This window comes from Tachypleus tridentatus, chromosome 8 (genome assembly GCF_004210375.1).
Source record: "Tachypleus tridentatus isolate NWPU-2018 chromosome 8, ASM421037v1, whole genome shotgun sequence".
Taxonomy (NCBI): Eukaryota; Metazoa; Arthropoda; class Merostomata; order Xiphosura; family Limulidae; genus Tachypleus; species Tachypleus tridentatus.
This window is the reverse complement of record NC_134832.1, coordinates 98,402,561-98,423,091: the sequence shown is the minus strand read 5'-3', so window position 1 is coordinate 98,423,091 and position 20,531 is coordinate 98,402,561. Positions and strand designations below refer to the sequence as shown.

General features: G+C 32.5%; 2 protein-coding genes across 17 annotated transcripts in view; both read left to right on the top strand.

The window, feature by feature from the left end:
* The window catches only part of LOC143223029 (ATP-dependent translocase ABCB1-like), a 115,290-nt gene extending 105,719 nt beyond the window's left edge, over positions 1-9,571 (top strand). For 15 of the 16 annotated variants that reach the window (XM_076450394.1, XM_076450399.1, XM_076450397.1 and 12 more), the window contains 6 exons: positions 138-278; positions 4,360-4,516; positions 6,725-6,919; positions 7,828-8,031; positions 8,489-8,635; positions 8,945-9,571. In XM_076450394.1, coding sequence (XP_076306509.1) covers positions 138-278; positions 4,360-4,516; positions 6,725-6,919; positions 7,828-8,031; positions 8,489-8,635; positions 8,945-9,145 — 1,045 coding nt within the window. In that variant the 3' untranslated portion in view covers positions 9,146-9,571. The remainder of the gene's footprint in view (positions 1-137; positions 279-4,359; positions 4,517-6,724; positions 6,920-7,827; positions 8,032-8,488; positions 8,636-8,944) is intronic. The other variant, XM_076450400.1, reaches the window with a different exon arrangement.
* A 7,930-nt stretch (positions 9,572-17,501) lies between these two features.
* Positions 17,502-20,153, top strand: LOC143223969 (uncharacterized). Its single transcript, XM_076452440.1, has 3 exons — positions 17,502-17,517; positions 18,540-19,844; positions 20,042-20,153. Exons 1-2 carry the CDS (start codon positions 17,502-17,504, stop codon positions 19,085-19,087), a joined length of 564 nt encoding a protein of 187 aa, XP_076308555.1. The 3' UTR covers positions 19,088-19,844; positions 20,042-20,153.
* Positions 20,154-20,531: the final 378 nt, after the last annotated feature.

Below are 20,531 nucleotides of genomic sequence, written 5' to 3'. Positions count from 1 at the left end.
CTTCAGATCAATTGTTTTATTTTGCTAAAGTTACTATTGTGGAAAGATTTTGCATAATGAGATGAAAATTCTATGAATGTGTGGATAAACTATGTAGTGCTAAGTTTTAACCATTAAACATTTAAACCATCCAATAGGGAGAACAAGAAACATGCTCAAGTTTATGCCATTGCCTTTGCCTTTTCTCAAGGGGTTATGTTTCTTATCTATGCTGCAGCTTTCAGGCTTGGTTCATATTTAATCACTATTGGTGACATGGATGCTACTAATGTTTACAGGTAAGGTGATGGTGTTCACAAACTTTTTGCATGAACTAATACTAACAATCTCAACAAAGAGTAATTTATTCTTTACTTACAAATTATATTTATGAACTTAAAAATAATAAAAGTTTTTGCATAAAAAAAACTAGCTGAGGAACTGTTTTATCCAGTAACACCAGTTCTTTTTCAACTCTGAGAAGAATATTCCTCCCTCCTTGTATCCACCCTTGCTTGTTGTCAAATATTTTGACAGATTTGTCTTGTATATTTTTCTTATCCATTTCATCATTCATGTAATCCTCCTTACATAAAATATGTAAACAGTATAATTTAACCTCGAATTTTATACAAACACACTTTAGTATTAAAGTAGCATCTGGTAAAAAGCATTCAAGTTTTACAGTTGAATAGAAGCATGCATTATGTGATTAAGCTAAAAGTAACCTTAAATTCACCAACAAGACTTGTCAAGTTATGTCACTGCTACATAAAAGTTATCCTGTCAAAGAATGAACTGTTTCAGATATCTTGTTATAACTAAAAATTTCTTGATTGTCATGAATCAGTGATGATGAAAATCAAAATTACAGTACATGTAATAGTAAAAAAAAAAGGCTTTGATTATGTGCATATTATCAATGTTCCAGTGACTGAAGAAGTCTTGAGCAACAAATACACTTTTTTTTGGTACCTAGAGTAACAAGTTTCACCTCCATAATTGTATAATTAGTAGTAAAATTGCTGGCATGTGAGAAATTATAATGAAATAAGGCCAAGAACCTCAGCTGTAAAGCTGACTGTACAATATGTTTGAAAAGATATTTATCACATGAACAAACCAGAACTTTAGTGCAGGATGCTGTACACATTTAAAGTTTTTATATATTTAATGCTTCTAACTTTCAATACAGTGAGTATATTTTTACAAAATTTGGGAGTATTTCAGTTAGCATTGTGTCTTTCACATATGAAAAATCACATATTTTAATGAAGTATTTGTTTTGAATAGTCTGTATGCAAACTAATTTTAATAGTAAAAATGTTTTCTTATCTTGCATTTCTTTTTTGTAATCCCTAAAACCTCCTAAATACATTTCAATTTTTTTTCTAGTAAAACTTTATATTTTATCTGTTATGTTCTCTACCCTATCTCAAAATAGGATTGATCTCATAACCATAAAAAAATATCAAAATAAATCTAAATGGCCTTTTTTTTTCTAGAATAACTTCAAATTGTTACATTCATTTATCCTAAGTAGCTTTAAGCTTATAACAGCATACATCTACTTATATTTGAAATTTATTGTTTTGTTGCTTTTTGAACCATGTATATCCATTACATGTGCATATCATGTTATGCTGTCATATTACGTTATTCAGGAGCTGCTCATGTGTGTACCTTGCAAAACTTTTTTTAATTTTATCTTATCTAAAAAAATATCTATTTTTACATTTTAGTTACTTTTGTAATAACAAAAATACTAATGAAAAGCAATAAAAAAGTATTTACCCAATCTTTTTTTCTTTCTGTTGATTGTCAAGGACACTTAAGCCAAACTTTTTTATACTAGCAGTAGTAATGCACTAAATAATTTTTATTTAATTATATAATGCTCCAAAGAGGACATCATCATAATAACACACTAAAGCAGAATGTGTCTCATAATTGTTAGAAATTCAGCTAAGGTAACTGATGTGTTTCCCATGGGATAAAAGTTGAGCTGGAGGCAGGTGGACATGACAAGAGGGATCTGATTTTCTATCTTATTGCTTTGCAACTGAAGAAGATTGAAAGCTATGTAAATTATACTTTGCCTGAGTGATGAAAATATTTAACAAGTAATTTATGTTAAATCTTGCATTTCTTGGAGGAGTAGATAGCTCTGCCACCAAACAGAATTGAAAGCTATAAAAGTTATGGTTTGTCTGAGTAATGACAATTTTATAATTAGTAATTTACATTTAATACCATAGTTTTTGAAAGAGTAATGTATAAAATAGAGAAGACTAGATGCCTAGAAAAAATGTCACCCTAGAGGAAGTTTAGGATTTTTCTAAATATTGCCATATAGAATTAAGAATCTAAAACTTGTATACTCATAAAATATGAATTATTAGCTAAGAATATATATGACACTAAAACTTTGTACATGAGCAGTAAAAGATACTCAGAGCAAGAGAGTTAACCACTAATAAATATAACAAAGGTATCAAGACTAAATGTTGTGTGACTGTATTTTACTGCTGTTGCTGATTAGGACTGATAAATTAACACCACTGGTGATTATCAATGCAGCCAAATCTTCTGAAATTTCACTCTGTTTCTATCTTCAGTGCTATTATAACAAGAAAGCCTGAATGTAATATTCAGTTAGTAGATTAAATCTTTAGTTCAAGGAATGCAATGTGACAATTGCATCTGAAGAAAATGCAACAAACCACTGATGACTAAAATGGAATATCATCCTTAACTAATGTGAAGATCTGTTCCTTGTAACCAACCATCACCGGTCACCTACAGCTTATGGATGCAGGCATAATAAAAGCAATCTAAGGAAATTACATTACCTACAGTTATGTCACTTTGTTGATACTGATGTTGCTGTAAAATATTGACCTCAGTGAGGCTATCAATATTATTGGAAATATGTTAAAATCCTGTCACAAACGATTCACTGACCCATTATAAGTTGAATACTGTAATATATTTGATGAACAAATTAATGTTTGCAAAATATAAAATGAAGGATTTGTCACTGAGTGACAATTTCTAAGTTTGAATAACAGCATTTACACTGGAAAAACAAATAGGTGAGGAAATAATACATTTAGTATGTGTATCTTGTGAAGGAGGTCAAAACTAGGAATATGCATTATGTGATGTAGATGCGACAAACGTGATGCTCTTAGGACAATTTGTCTATCAAGTTATGAAAACCAAAAAGGCAGCAATAACACTATGAGATGTATACTCATAAAATACGAATTATTAGCTAAGATTTTATGCTATTCTAACTAGTATAACATAAACAATTTGTTATCTCTTCTATCTACAAGCTTTGAACTCGGTTGCTGCTGGACACAAGTTGCTAAGCATTTTATAATTTTGCATATGGAAAATATCAACTTTTTTCAGGTTTTATATATACATTTGAATAACCAAAAAATCATATATAACTATACTAATATCATATAATTCTGCTATAATTTATTGAGCTTAGTAACTGAGCTGTATTGATTTTCAGAGGTTTAAAACTAGCTAGACTTCTCATCAAGAATTCAAAGAAGATTTGATTTACTGACTACATCAAGTTAGAAGGAAAGCTAAAACTGTATAACAGTGGGAAAACCTAGGATAAGGGGTGTTACTTTCTATTGCACTGCGATTTAAAAAGATATATTCAACTTACATTCAGGTGCATGTTATAGTTTATACATATTATGCACTTTTAATATAACCTAATAAATGTTTTGATTAGAGAAAATGTACAATCAGTTTTTTGACATGTTTTGTAGTTGAAGTTTGAAGCTTACTCACTACATGTTTATATACACATACTGTGAACAATAATGCACCCTATTTATCAATTATTATATAAATTATATATTGTAGTTGCCCATGCATGAGTTATTGTGCAAAATTATATACATGCATATAAACACTGTTCATAAATAGTATCTGTTCACCACTTCTTACACCTGTACTGTTGTTATATTGTCAAAGAAATGTTCTTACCAAGATTGCTATTATGAGAAGGGAACTGTACAAGGAAACATCAGTTCCAGAAAAGTTGTACAAAAGTAAAAGTAAACTTAAGTACAAAAAAAATTAAATTCCAAATGAAAAGGTACACAGTAATGCTGAGGCTTTGATATTCAGTTTTTCTTTAAAGTTTATAATTAAATATCTAAGCAGCATATCATTAGACTATAATTTGTGTGTTTATTAAACGTGCCTAGCCCAATAACCAAGATGTTTTACAATAAACATTCAAGTTTGTAAAGAAAAGATTAATTTGAAAATGTATTTATATCTAATGAATGTTCAAAGTAGCTAAGTCAGATATAAAAACATTTGATTTTGTTTTGTTGTTAGAGTATTCTTTGCAATGGCGTTCAGTGCTGTCTCTGTCGGCCAGTGGACTTCTTTCCTACCTGACTATACAAAGGCTCGTCTTTCTGCGGGACTTATTTTTCACTTAATTAAGAAAACACCATCAATTGACATTTACTCCAATGGTGGTGTTAGACCAGTAAGTATAATGTAAATCTTGTAAAGCTTCTAAAATTATGCACAGATTGGATGTAAGTTGCCATGTTTTATTCCAGAAACATTTTAAAGGTTTCAATAGCTTCAGATGTTTATCTGCCTGGGATAATGAATAACTTACTGGTCTTTTAATAATGTAAACTAGTTACTGTTTAAACAGTTTTGTTATCTTGAATAAAGGGGAAGGACTTCTGATTAAAATTACATTTGCATCATTATAATCTAGAGTGCAACCAAAGTCTTTAGCTCAGATATAGTGGACTAAACACAGTTATTCCATTGTTTAGCTTTGTGCTTAATAAAAATTGTGATAAATGAAAATATATGTTATGTCCAGTTAGACCAGCAAAAATGATACATACATTTTAGGATTTAAAAGTTTGTTTTACACTTGATCATGTTATTCTCATTTTATCAAATTGTGTATATTATTATTTTTTTATATACGCCAATAACATTTCATAAAATACTTCAAAACATTTAGATGTTTACTTACTTTTGTTTTTGTTTTTTTGTATTTTCTATGTTTTTGTTATTTTGTAATATATGCTTTCAATGTGTGTATTTCCATTACATTGTTTTCCTCTAAATCATCACAAGTAAATGAATAAATATGCTATGCTCAGTTAAACCAGCAAAAAAAAATTCATCTTACAAAGGTTTCAAAAATAATTTTCTTTATACATGTTTCAATTTGATCAAATTGCACTGGTTAAGATATATTTTTGTTTAACATTTTTTTCCATCATACTATTATAGTTTTAAATATCCCTGAGGAAAGTGGTAACATATTACCTACAAAATGTATTGAGCATCATAGTAATAGAACTTTAATACATTTTGATCATTTGAGTAGCAGAGAAGATGTCAGCCAAAAGCAATACAGTCAAATTATTAAATTTTTAAAGGTTATTGGAAATTTGAGATTATCTGGATACAAAACCAAAGAAGGTGAGTAATGATCATGATGATTCTGAAGGTGAGTAATGATCATGATGATTCTGAAGGTGAGTAATGACCATGATGATTCTGATAGAATCTTATAGAAAGGAAGAAAAAAATTGATATTAAAACAAACCTTTTAAACATAGTAGTGCTCTATAGTTTCTTCTTTTATGTAGTTTAACAGTTAACATAATAATGGGAAAAACTGGAGAAAAACAAAACCTAAAACTACTTCAATTTATTTAGGTAGACATTATTTAATCCATTAAAGAGATCTTGTAATTCTGTTTTTTCTTAATGGTTTCAGGAATACTGAAAGTTTAAACTGATGTCATACTTTGTGCATGATGTACTCTTTCCATTTTACTAATCAGTGTATGTCTAAAGGATAACAGGATAGCATAAACAATGTAATTTGCAAATAAAATGAAAAAAAAAATCCTGTATAACAGATTTGAATGGGAGGTGTATGGCATTAGCTCAATGTTTAGTTGTTGTTTCTTAACTATGTTTTTAATAGTAATGTCTTTATGCTTTATGAAGACTGAATAAGTTATCAAATAAACATTTCATTTCATCTTGGATATGTATATTCCAGTGCTTCAGATACTCCACACTGCAAAATTATCACATGTGGGAGTAAAATGAGTTAGAAAGTATTTACTGACATCCAACCTAATGTTGGTACATGGTTTTCCTCAGTGTTTTCCACTAAGCCCTTCAGTAATCAACAAGATGCTTAAGCAGAATGTATAATAACTGTGTGCCAACCATGTCCACATTTCTAGAGCAACGTATGGTAACCTAATTACTGTGTAAATATGCTTGATGCTTTTGGCTTAGATGGCTTGGAAGATTGTGAAAATAATTCAGGTGGTGCTTAAATGTGTGATGATGGAAGAGGTAAAGAAACAAAAAAATCCTAGCTCTCCATCTAGTGATGATAATCAGGATGATAAACCTGGACCAAGCAGACGAAGGCATAAACTCCAATGACAAATGGAAACATTTGTCCCAATTGCAGTGTGAAAGGGTGTGAGCACTGTGAAATATATGGCCAAACTGCAGTGAAAGGGTTTAAGTTTTATTTGTTCATGTTTCATATTCCTTCACTTATTTTGATTATTTATATATCTACCTGGTAGAAATTTTACTATTTTGCATTTTATATTTTTCAGTTAATAATTTAAAAAGGAATAGCCTGAGGTATAATATTAAATGTTGTTGTTTTTCATTTGAATTTTAGAAAATTCGAGGTGCACTGACTTTTGAAGACGTTCACTTCAGATATCCATGTCGAAGAGATGTAGCTGTACTGCGAGGGATTAACTTAAACGTGCAACGTGGTCAGACTTTGGCTCTTGTTGGACCAAGCGGATGTGGAAAGAGTACTATCGTGTCATTAATAGAAAGGTTTTATGACCCACAGAAAGGCCATATAGTAAGCACTGAAGATAACATCTGTATTTATTCACTGCTTAAGTATTATAACTTAGGTATTGCTTAAAGCTTCTGAATTTAGTATTGAAAGGAATATACAACTTTGAGTAATCAAGTTGTATTAATTAGTAAAATTAACTATTATTAGTTTGTACATTTTGTGTTAATTTTAGGTGTATGTTTACGTATATGTATTATGTACGTATATATACACACACGTACACACACATACAAGTTATGTACTTATAAAGATGACAGTTGTTATTGTTAATTTTAACATCTTAAAGAAATAAACACCTTATCCTTTTCTAGTATGATATCTAATAAAATTCTCATCATTTAAACCAAAAACAAGAAGCACCACACACAGAGAAGGCACAGATAAATACAACTAGGAAAAGTTAAATTGTATATAAATAAGAAAAAGGTCTATTTACAAAACTAGAGCTTACATAGCAGAGTGATAAATGATGCATTATTTTCAGATTAAACGTCTCTTAGCAAGCTCATGTGTGATATGAAATTATAGGAAAATACATAAAAATAAAACATATTGGGAAAAAAATATGAGTGATCCATTCAAAAACTTCATGCAGGTTTGGAAAAGCAGTTGCTTTTAATGAAACAGAAAAGCAGGGAAAATAGAATAAAAAAAAAATTGAAACCACCATGGTGAAACAAAAGTTACAGTATAAAATACAGCAAACAAATGAAATAAAAACGTTTATGTTTATATGGCTTTAATGTGAATGACATATTAATTATAATTCTAAAGTCAAGTTCTATGTGATATATTTATAATTTCACATTTTTCAATATAAGCTTAAGACTTATTAAATGCTATCCTACAATTTTATTCACAAATGATTATTTTTTAGTTATTTATTCCTCAGTTTTAACTATGTTTAGAAAGTGGACAACTATGACATTCAAACTCTGAACTTGTCTTATCTGCGTAAACACATTGCTGTGGTTAGTCAGGAACCTGTTCTCTTCAACTGTACAATAGCTGAAAATATTAAGTATGGAATAGAAGACCATGTTACACAACAGCAGATTGAGAATGTTGCTCAAATAGCCAACATTCATAACTTTATCAGAAGTCTACCTCAGGTAAAACAAACTTTTATGCCCAAGATTTCTTATAGCCACTTTTTTTATAAGAAATATCAAATGCATTAGGATAAAAATTTTGTGTACATATTTCCAAACAAACTTTGTAATTATTTTATTTTTTACAAGAAAATGTAAAAATTAAAAATAACTTTAGGTAAAAATTCATTTCAAGTAGTAATGGTTATATATCAGCCAGAATCTTAAATTTTTATAAATCCAATCCTTAAATTGGCCATTTAATTTTCAGTGTAGGAGGTAATAAACGTAACAAAAGTTAAACAGTCACTTGATGTTGAGAGAAGAGCAAAAAAAATGTTGTATATAACCCATTGCAATGTTTATAGATACTGATTCTGAACCTTTTTCATTTTTCTCAGACTTATTTATGTAGTCTTTATCATTTTAAATAATAATTTTAACTGTCTGAAACTTTTGGGAGCTGTTGTTTTTACAGGGATACAATACAATGGTTGGAGAGCGAGGGACACAGCTATCAGGTGGACAAAAACAAAGGATTGCCATTGCCCGAGCTCTTGTACGAGACCCTAAGATCTTGCTTTTGGATGAAGCAACATCAGCCCTTGATACTGAAAGTGAAAAGGTGCCAAAAATAATAGTTTGGTTATAGTTATATTATATAATCTGTTGGTAATAATTATAAGTTAAAGGTTATGATTAGCACTGACATCAAACTATGTGACAGATTTAAATAGCCAAATCAATGAAATTTGATGTTGAATGAGGAACTTTAAAGATGAGAAATGTTTGCAATAAAGAAAATAAACTGGTGTGATTCAAATATAATATTGCAAATATATATATCAGTTAAATGGTATGAAGTTATTCATAACTCTTGGCATTTTCACAGAAACAAGATATTGATGTTACTAACTTCCTTCTTTCTTAAAAGCTTGTACAAGAAGCATTGGACCAAGCACAACAAGGTCGTACCTGTATTGTCATTGCCCATCGTTTATCAACAATCCAGGGTGCTGACTGTATAGCTGTAATTGACCGTGGGAAGATTGTAGAGCAGGGCAATCACGAGCAACTACTACTTAATAAAGGTGTTTATTATCACCTTACTAAGCGACAGAGAATCATTAAGTGATGGTTTGTGGTTTCATACGTAAAATATGTAAACATTATTGTGTACCTCAAAGTTCAGAACTCTTCTGATTGCATACGAAGTGATGTGAATCTTTTCCTAACTTGGGCAACTAAGCAATATACTTTAGAAATTTATTTGGTCTTTTACCAATCCCTGAAGTTACATTTTATAGAAAATTTATAAAGTGGGATAATGTTCACTAATTTTTTGTTTATTGTTATTTTTTTCTGTTTTTCACTTCAAATTAGTTTGATCAAAATATTTTTACACTTTTGATTCTTAAAGCCAAATATCCTATTTGTGATTACAAATTGTATCTCACTCTGTGATGTACTTAAGTAATATATGTATATCATTACTGTGTAGTAATATGAAGAACTTGTATTATTTTTGTAATATTTTAATAAATTTCCAATGTAAACATGATGTTGAATGTTCTTTGTGCTTCATATCCTCATTATTTCACATTTTATTGTATTTTGTTATTTTTGTCCAAACTTTTGGGAATGGAGCTTTATTTTTAATGAAAGTGAATTTATGGTTTCTACTAAAACTTTCTTTTTTTAATGTTTAAAATCATAATATGAATTTGTTATGGTTCGTGTACGCCATTGGGAAAAAATCATATAAATGGTTATTTTCTCATGTTATTAAAACTGTGTATGAACTTTTAATTGAAAATATAATGTTTGCTTTGTTTAAACACCTACATAAATTACATACTGAAAAATAAGTTTTTAATCCGTTTAAAAGTACTATAAATTTGTGTCACAGTTATTTGCATGACTGCATTTTGTCACCAGAATCTTATATTTCAAGACTGATTATATATACTTTTTAAGTTGGAAATAGAAATGTTGCCATAATTCTTAATATTTTTGTTTCACTGTCTTATTTTTTCTTGTTAAAAAGTGTCGGAGAAAGGAAAAAAAAAGACATACGAAATTAATATAAACAGCAGCTTTTATGTGAGTATTAATGAAATTCATTTATGGAAAAGATGGTTGTAAATTGTAAAAAATTTACTTATTTCATGATAATCTAATACTTGCATAACTGACTAAAATAATTAATGTACCTAAAACAAAGTGATTGGCAAAGTTTACGTAAAAGCTTTACATGGGGAAAAAAAACAACTTAATAATCAGACAATAAGTTATACAATACTGTGTAAAAGTGTTAGAACAAGAGAATATGTTTTCATTTTTTCTGTTTTATGGGGCTAATTCACCCATATCATAATAGAATGTAACTTTCAGCACTATGTTAATGTTTCATTGATCCCAGTTTACAATTGAATGAGTAAGGGTGAGAATACTTATCATTTATTAGAATTCCCATATACTTGTACCAAAGAATGTAATAAAGGTTCTGGTTGAATGAACGTACCAATCAAATTTAGGGTCTGAAATAACTGTCATGATACCCCATGCAGTGTTTTAACTATATAGAATGCAGATAGCATATGGTACCAGTATATGCTAGAAGAAATTAATTTAATAGCACTCCACAAATAAACCTAGATATAATCAGTGTTTAATACTACGTGTTAACTTTTGTTGTCATGCCATAGCCCAAAACCTGTATAGAATTGGCAGTAAAGCAGAGAGTTTGAATTAAAGCTTTGTGTGATACCAGTTGGGCTCTTCCCCAAACTGCAGCAAACTTGAAATGATCTCCAAACACTGTTAAATACACTATTGATAGTAAAATCAATACATGTAAATTTAGAAATAGGAAAGAAAGAAGCAGAACATTTAGATTCAATGATACTGATTTTAAATATCTTTGTTTAAACAGCCGTCAGGACAGAATGAAGACTGCCACTGATCTTAAGCATGAGATGAATGACCATTTATCAAATGACAGATAAGTGCTTATATCTACAATATCTAAAGACTCAACAAGAATGGAATATTTGGTCATGTAGCAGTTAAGAAATTTTTATTTCGATCTGCAAATATTGTCAAGAGATTGAAATTTGCTCAAAAGTAGAGAAACTGGATTGTTGATGATTGGAAAAGGGTGTTATGGACAGATGAGTCCAAGTTTGAAATATTTGGTTCAACACATAGGTTTTACATTTAATGGAAGAAAGGTGGTAGATACTTGCTTGAATGAATATCCTCTACCATGAAGCATGAGAGAAGCAGTGTGATTGTTTGGTTGTTTTTTCTTGAGGCAGCAAGTGATACTTGCAAAATAGATGGAATAATGGACCAGTACATGTATTATTAGATACCGATCTGTCATGGTATATCCAGTAGTTTGTGTTTTGTTAAAGGATTCTTACTACCAAGAAGATAATGACCAGAAACACTCAACCAACCTATGCAGAAATTACTTAGCTGAAAGAGAAGGTCCAGTCACTCAAATTATGCAATGGCCCCCCACAGAGCCACATTTTCAACCCAATTGAGCACATTTTAGTTTTCATAAATAAAAAAATTAATAAATCTAACATTGCTTCCAAAGAAACTTTATGTGAGTGTATTAGAGAGATTTGGAATAAGATTTCAAAGAACACTAGTTCTAATCTAGATACAGCACAGTGTGCACGTGTACTTGATAAAAACATTGGCCTCTAAACTATATGTGATTATAGCGAATAGTTTACAGCTTGTAATATTTTATTTCCTTTTTTATACTTTGTTGTCTTAGTGCCCTTTTTAACTGTGTACAGCTTAAACCATCTTCGAGTGCTGTGTTATTTAATTACATAACTAGCGGGCTTGCACGTGGATTTATACTCGTCCAGTGTCAGTGAAATTCAAGTCTCACTTTTACAATCATATTTCTGCTAGGTTAATATTTTTATTCATTTACAAATACACCTAAAAACACAAAATAACAAATCAACAATATCTTATACCGATTATAATTTCAATGGCTTTTTAACTATTGCATAAACGCCTTAAAAATCCATTATATATTGCATCTGAACAATTCCACCAAAATTTTCAAATTGAATGATCTGTGCCTTTTACATCGTAGCATGGTCAGGTGGTTAGAGTGCTCGACTCGCAATCTGAGGGTCACGGGTTCGAATCCTCGTCACACCAAACATCCTCGCCCTTTCAGCCGTGTGGGCGTTATAAAGTCACGATCAATCCCACTATTCGTTGGTAAAAGAATCGCCAAATAGCTGGTGGTAGTTCCCTCTTGTCTTATATTGCTAAATTAGGACGACTAGCGCAGATAGCCTTCGTATAGCTTTGCGCGTAATTAAAAACAAACAAAAATCTTAATAATTCAACTATTTTTTTAATTAGAGGGTGCAAGTGACCAAATACTGGCTGCATCAAGTGAAAAACGCACAAACATTAATTCATATAATTTATACACCATTCATAGATTTAAAACTGTCTTTCTGTTGCGTATAAATTAAATAAGGAAAATTATCAAAGTCGTTTACTGGTCAATTCTGAAATAGAGTAACTTGAGCTAAGATGACAGGTGCATCTCACTACCAAATTGATAGTTTCGTAGACGAAGAACATTTTGTTGTTGAATTTCGTGCAAAGCTACTCGATGGATATCTGCGCTAGCCGTCCCTAATTTAGCAGTGTAAGACTAGAGGGAAGGTAGCTCGTCACCACTACCCACCGCCAACTCTTGTGCTACTCTTTTTACAAGCGAATAGTGGGATTGACCGTCACATTATACGCCCCCACGGCTGGGAGGGCGAGCATGTTTAGCGCGAACCCGCGACCCTCGGATTACGAGTTGCACGCCTTACGTCCTTGGCCATGCAGTACACAATAGAATCAACAGGAACAATTCGAATTACAACGAAAAACAAACGTTTAGGCTACGTTGTAGCCTAAAGACAATTGTACATGGTGTACTAATATTTCGCTAATTCAAATAATTACGAAGTATTATTTAGATTACAAAATAATTTTGTACAAGAATTTTTGATGCAATAAAACTTTTTATGCGTTATATATTTTATTTTTATATGCACGATGAAATAATGTGTGTGTTTTCTTATCGCAAAGCCACATCGAAGGGAATCGAACTGCTTCTTTTAGCGTTGTAAATCCACAGATATGCCACTATACTACCCGGGGACAAGATGAAATAATATTTTGACAATTTTTTAAGCATTTGGAATGAAACTTGCAAACTTCAAATATAATCCTGAAAATTTGTTTTTCAATGATGTATTTAACATTATCATTACTAATTAAAGCGCCCACAGACAAAAAAAAAAAAAAAAAAAACGTTCATGATTCTAATGATCTTTCCCAGGTCTTACAGTGAAAAGATAACCTGAGTTCGATAATACAAATTCCGATTTCTGTATTTATTTATCTGAACCAAAAATACGTTATCAGGTGCTATGTTTTATTTACTTGCTCATTGCATGTCAGAGTATACATATAATAAGGAATGCATTTTGCACGAACCACTCTCTTTATATAAAGAAAAGTAATTAGTGTAAATTTTGTGATTTCTGTTTTTAAAGACGAATATGATTACCGACCATTATTTATAAAAACGATAAACAAACGTACACAAGTGTTATATTTCTTAAATGTTTCACTGCACGTTTATTATCTATTACAATTTGAAATACAAGTGGCAAAAAATAAGCTGAAAAAATAAACTATTGCATGTAACAGTAATATGTAAGCTCCTGGAGCCATGTTATCGTGTCTACTGTAATTGGCCTACAACCAGAGTAGCTAGCAATGACCAGACGAAACGCTATCTTTTGACTTAAAACTAATCTAACAGTAGCATCGCTTGACTGACACTTAAGATTCGTGGGCTAACTAAACTAAACTAAACTAACGTGGCAGGGGTTCAGTTTAGAGAGAGAGAAATCAGAAGAGTTCTCTCTCCAACTGGGGTGTTCAGGAACTTTGTAGTTCCTCTTCGTCCCCTTTCGTGGATTGTTATAAAGATTAAGTGGTGTTTTTTTTTATTGTTATTTTAATAAATTAATTATCGTTATTATTGTTGACTTTTTGGGTGGAGAATGTCTCACTAGATGTTCTTTTGGGTGGAGGCAAAGGCAGCAGTGGAAAGAAAGGCCGGGATTCGTGGGCATAACATTGTTCAGTAATAAAAGGATTCAAGTGAAGTGATAGGAAAAACACGTGGACCAAATGCCCACACACCCTTCCAGTTTTGGTACCTGTATTATGATTGTCTAATGATATTTCCCTTTTGATAACTTATATTTTTCTCAAAATGAATATGGTTAAAACTATAGAGCAGGGTTGTGCAACAGGCGGGCCACAACCCGGCCCGCCAAGCCATTTAGTGTGGCGCTAGTTGTTGTAATCTAACCATGTGGCCTGATCTGTAATCCAACGCAAATGGAATATTTTTAAAAGCATCGATCCGACGGGATTCCCAGGCTTCGACTCGACAAACTTCTAAAATTATCTTTGCTAGAGAGGAGCAGGCCGAATTCGATTGGTCGGCCTCCTTAGGGCATGAATAGGTGACGTGCACTAGCACTATTGTCTACGACTCAACGTCATGTCCTGAACCTCGCCTTCGCCCGCTGGCGACAATTTTCCCTAACCTCTGCTGTCCGTCATTCATTATTGGTGAAAATTTTATTACCTTTTACAGTTACTACAAGAGATTGAAGGTAAATTGATTATTATTTAGCATATTGTTGTGACTTTACTGAATTTATTAAAATTTTTGCTTTCAGATGCATCTGATTCTATGTACAGTGTGACCTCGTTATTCGCGGGGTTACGTTCTTTACCCTACCGCGAATAGCGAAAACCGCGAATATTGGACGCAATTTTAAAACGTATATGTATGCGATTATATACTATATGAAATGCTTCCCAAACACTAATGATACTTATACTCATTGATGCAGTAATAATGTAGCAATATTGCATACTGTTATGTATTTCACTAAATTGTACCGTGCGTTACCGGGCTGTGCTTTGCCGTTTGCGTTGTTGGGGAAGCTGAGGCAGTCAGCCAATAGCAGTCCAATCTTGTTTGGTGAAGACGACAATTGATAAAACGGCTTGATTGAGTAAATACAACAGAAATCTCCTCGAAAAGCCCTTTCAGTCTCTGTGACCTACAAAACGCAGTTCGCGCATAACCCGCGAATAGGCGAGGTCACACTGTATTTTGCTATTCTCAATTAATTTAAGTACCGGAAGGCTATGATCGGATGCCAATTTAGAAACATGTGTTTCTGTCCATAAAAGGTTCCATGTGTAAATAAATTCTATGTTTTTTTCTACTTTGCTATTTTCGTGAGAATAATTTTTGTTTTGATTTCAGGGCTAGTAAAATGTCAGCAGTTAAGAAACGAAAATTGATGATGAGGGAAGGTTATTCAACAGTGAATGGTGCACAAAATATCTTGTTGTCGCACATAATCAAGGTGTTGTCTGCCTCGTCTGTCAAACTACAATTGCAGTCGTGAAAGAGTACAATATTAAGCGACATTACGCAACTAAGCACTCCTCCCAGTTTGATGAAATTGTTGGTCAGGCACGAAAGGACAAAATTGAACATTTAAAAACATCCATTGAAAAGCAACAAGGTGTTTTACCACTTTCAAGAAAAATTCAGAACTGGTGACAAAACTGTGTTTTAAGCTTTGTGAATGTATGGCAGAAAAGGGAAAGCCTTTCAGTGATGGAGAATTTATTAAAATTGTTTAACAATATTCACAGAATATGCATGTCCAGAGAAAAATATTTGGTGGAGCAAACTAGCCTTTCCCGCTTTACTGTCTCACGCAGGACAAAAGATCTTTCAGAGGACATCAAAGAAACTTTGAAAGAGAAATTGAATTCGTGTGAAGCTTTCAGTCTGGCTTTTGATGAAAGCACTGATATCAATGACACATCCCAACTTGTCATTTTCATCAGAGCTGTTACTGCAGGCTTTGATGTTTTCGAAGAGTTTTTAGATATGGCAAGCCTTTCCTCCACAACCACAGGACAGGATATTTGTGAACAAGTGCTTAAGGTTGTAGAAAAGTTTGAACTGAATCCTTATAAATTATGTGGTGTTACAACAGATGGTGCTCCTTCCATGACAGGTAGGACAAATGGATTCACCAAGAAATTTCTAACTGCAATTGGAGCACAAGACGTAGTTGTAAGCCATTGCATTATTCACCAAGAGAGCTTGTGCACCAAAGTTCTGGATTTTGCAGAAGTCATGAAAAATGTCGTCCAATGCGTAAATTATATTCGAACACGAGGATTAAATCATCGACAATTTACAACTTTTTTAGATGAGCTTGACAGTGAGTATTCAGATGTTTTGTACTTCTCTGCTGTACGTTGGCTTAGTAGAGCTGCTACTTTGAAGAGATTCTGGAATCTGCGAGAGGAGATTAAGTTCTTCATGGAGAGCAAACGTCAGAATGTGGACTTCTTGAGCAATGAGAACTGGCTGAATGACTTAGCATTCCTCACAGACATTACACAGCATCTGTCTGATTTAAACTTAAAACTACAAGGGAAAAGTCAACTTGTGAATAAGTTGTTTGAGCATATTTGTGCTTTTGAGAAGAAATTGGAACTTTTCCAGGTTCAGTTGAGAAGAGCCATATTGACCCATTTTACATGTCTTGCAACCAGGAAACTGGAATTTCCTAATCTGGATTGCACCAAATATGGAACCAGTGTACAAAAGCTGCGTGATGAGTTTGCAAACAGATTTCCAGATTTCAGACAAACTGAAATTACATTGAAATTGTTCGCTCAATCTTTTGATTTGGCAGTGGAAGACAGTCCTGATGATTGCCAAATGGAACTCATTGAACTGCAGGCTGACATGGACACTAAAAGGAAATTCTCTGAAAACAGTTTGCTAGACTTTACAAACTCTGTGTACGTGAAAAGTTTCCCAATTTGTCCCGTCATGCACAAAGAATTGCCTCCCTTTTTGGTAGCACCTACTGCTGTGAGCAATTTTTCTCCAAAATGAAGCTCATCAAAACCAAATGTAGAAGTCAGCTGACTGATGAACATTTGACCAGTCAGTTAAGAGTGGCAACCACTTCTGTCAAAGCTGATATTGACAAGCTCTGCAAGGACTCTAAATTTCAAGTGTCGCACTAAAATGATCACTCATGCAAAAATATAAAATATTATTGCTTGCATTTTGAGAATTTTTTTAATTTATTGTGCATGTACACGAATAAGCTTGTTTTTTAAGTGGCCCCGCTTGATTGATGAAGTTGGTTATATGGCCCACCGACGAAAAATGTTGCACACCCCTGCTATAGAGGGTTAAAAGAAGCATCGATGGACTTAGCTTTGAAGATAAGACTTGTCATTATAATATGACAACTTGAAATGGACATAATTTGTGTGTAAATGTGATTCATATAAATAAAGAAATGGCTGACAGACTGGGTGCACTGGTATGTATAAATTAAAACCAGTTTCACATTATCCTTTATTATAAATTACAAAAGTCCAGAAAAACACAAGCTTTTTTTATTCTTCATAATTTTAAAATAAGTTAAAACTTTAAGCTTCCACAGATCCAAAATGTGTGTAACATGAAATTACTAATGTGGCTGAAATAATAGAACAACGGCGATAAAAAAATGTAAAAATATTACATTGCAGTTTTTACTTTATTCTTTTTGTTTGACGGTCTGTGAAACTGACCGTTCTTAAGAACCAACATAAAGAACATAATCGAGCTAGAAGTTATATACATATATATTCAGGAAAGCATATTTGAAAATGGATTAATCTTGTGTTGATGAACATTGATGAAATGAAGTTATTATAGTTGGTCAAATATTTATATATTGCTCTTATATATTTTTTTCAATCTTTATTCCAGTTGCACTGTACTAAATATAGACTGTCACGTGTGTCATATTAAAAAAAATAACGAATGTTATAGAACTTACGAAAAATTTCAAAAACCTTTTAAAATTTTCTACAACTTTCCATAGTATACAGGGGCTCACCACTTCAGTTTAGTTCTAGCTGCCTAAGCGAACACATAGACCTATTTGATTTTATCAGAGATGGCATCAAGAAGCTGCAAGCATTCTCCATACGCATTCTGTTACGTATGCGGCCAATTTATCAAGTCAAGAGCGGAAAAGTAATCTGTGACAGCATCTGCTAAAATATGTCATAATTTACAGACATTAAAATGTCTGTTATTTTAACAGACTATATAGGATATATAGGATAAACATAGGTGGTTATCCTATGCCACCTCATAACAGCAGACCCTTGGCAATCAGGACATGCCTGTCGGGGATCAAGACAAACCCTGGCACCTCATTTTACCTGCGAGCACTGCAAAAAAAAAAAACTCTAGAAGGTAAGGCAGACAATTTTTGCTTGCTTGAATAATAAGATTTTATATTATACAAATTTCAGATCTTTAAAATTTCAATATCTTTCAGTGCACCTCAAAGAGGAATACAACAGCGTCAATACCTTGCGAGAAGCCTTGAAGTATGATGAGTATGGCTGGGAGGTTATCGGAGACTTCAAAATGGTGGCATTCCTGATGGGTCACCAAGGAGGCTTTACCATGTTTCCCTTTTATCTCTGCCTTTGGGATAGCAGGGACACCACAGCGCACTACAACAGGATGCACTGGCCACAATGGACCGAGTTGTCTGTGGGGTGGCACAATGTCAAGTGTGAGCCACTAGTGGACCTCCAGAAGGTGTTGTTCCTACCATTGTACATAAAATTGGGTCTTATGAAACCATTTGTCACAGCTCTTGATAAGGAGTCTGAAGCCTTCAAGTACCTTCGAGACTTCTTCCTTAAACTGTCTGAGGCAAATTGGACCACAAATAGAGAAGATCCTGGATTACACAGAATTTCCCAAGAAGCTCAGTATGAAGGAAAAAAGTTTGGAGCAGCTTTGTCGCAGTGGTTCGGAGCTTCTTGGGCAAGCACAAGGCAGAAAATTATGTGGAACTGGTTAAAACTCTGGTGAAGAACTTCGACAAAATTAGCTGCAGGATGTTCCTGAAAGTCCATATCCTTGACGCTCATCTTGGTAAATTCAAGGAGAACGTGGGAGCATACTCAGAGGAGCAGGGCAAGCGCTTCTACCGAGATATACTGGACTTTGAACGCTGCTACCAAGGAGCGTATAACGAAAACATGATGGGAGACTATTTGGGGGCTGATACGTGAAAATGATTTACATTACAGTCACAAATTTCCAAAAACTACTCACTTCTAAATATTTTGGTATAGCTTTAGTATAAATACAACTAAATCTTAGTTCATATGGTATTTTATTCAGACCTTATGCAAATAAAAATGTGCAAATTTACCCTTTTTACATAGAAAATACGTTAATTTCTAAATTTCATTATCCAGGTCACAAAAGCAAAGTTTGAAGGGAATAGTAGTCATTTTCTGTACTTTTACAACATAAGCAATTAAGATATAACACATACTATCCAGGAACAAAGTTTGTGTTACATAGTGTAATCTAATTCTGATGTTTTAACATGTATTTTTACCAGTTACAAAATTAGCTAATTCTGATCGTGTATCTTATTATTTTACTATTTAACGAAAACTATTTTCTCGATTTACAGATATTCATATTTGTCAAAGTAGTGTTTATTATGTTTCCAATAGTTTAATCATAAACTACTTTGTACTTTATTTTAGCATATGCACAGCCTAAGAAAGACAGCCAATGCCTGGACGATACATGCTGAGATGAAGCAACTGTTGTAAGTTGTGCTTTGCTTCAAATCGTTTATATGCATGAACAGTAATTGTGATGTTACTTCTAATTTTCCACTAAATAACAAAATAATAAACAGCTTTGAATAAATTAAGCAGTTATTTTGTAATTACATAGTTCACTTTATATTTTATTTTTAATTGCCAAAGTTGACAGTATTTAAATCTAGAACATTTTTCTCAGACCCTTGGCAATCAGGACAATTTAAAGGGGGAGGGGAGAAAATCGACATGCATTCCTTGACCAAATGACCATTACAATGATCTATGTGGCCTCATACGGTGTTTCCGATGTCTAAGTGGCACTTACACAAATTCAGCAGTAAGTTATATCGATAAATCAGATTATTTAAAGATTAATTTCAATGTAAGATGATATATGTGTAGAAAAGTTGTTGAAAAATTTCGTGATAGAAAAATATGACTCGGTATAGGATAATATCCGACGACTGTGTGAAACACGTATTGTTCTTTCTCCCAATTAAATTAATTATTCTCTTAAACCCCTCATTCATGAAAATAAAATTGTAATGATGTGGTGAAAGCACGATCCATAATACTTACTATTCCAGTATATTATGGATATTATTCACTCTTCTAAAAAAATACATATATCGGTTACCACTTTGCCACCTCAAGCAACTTAGGTAAAACACGATTCACTAAACCACATC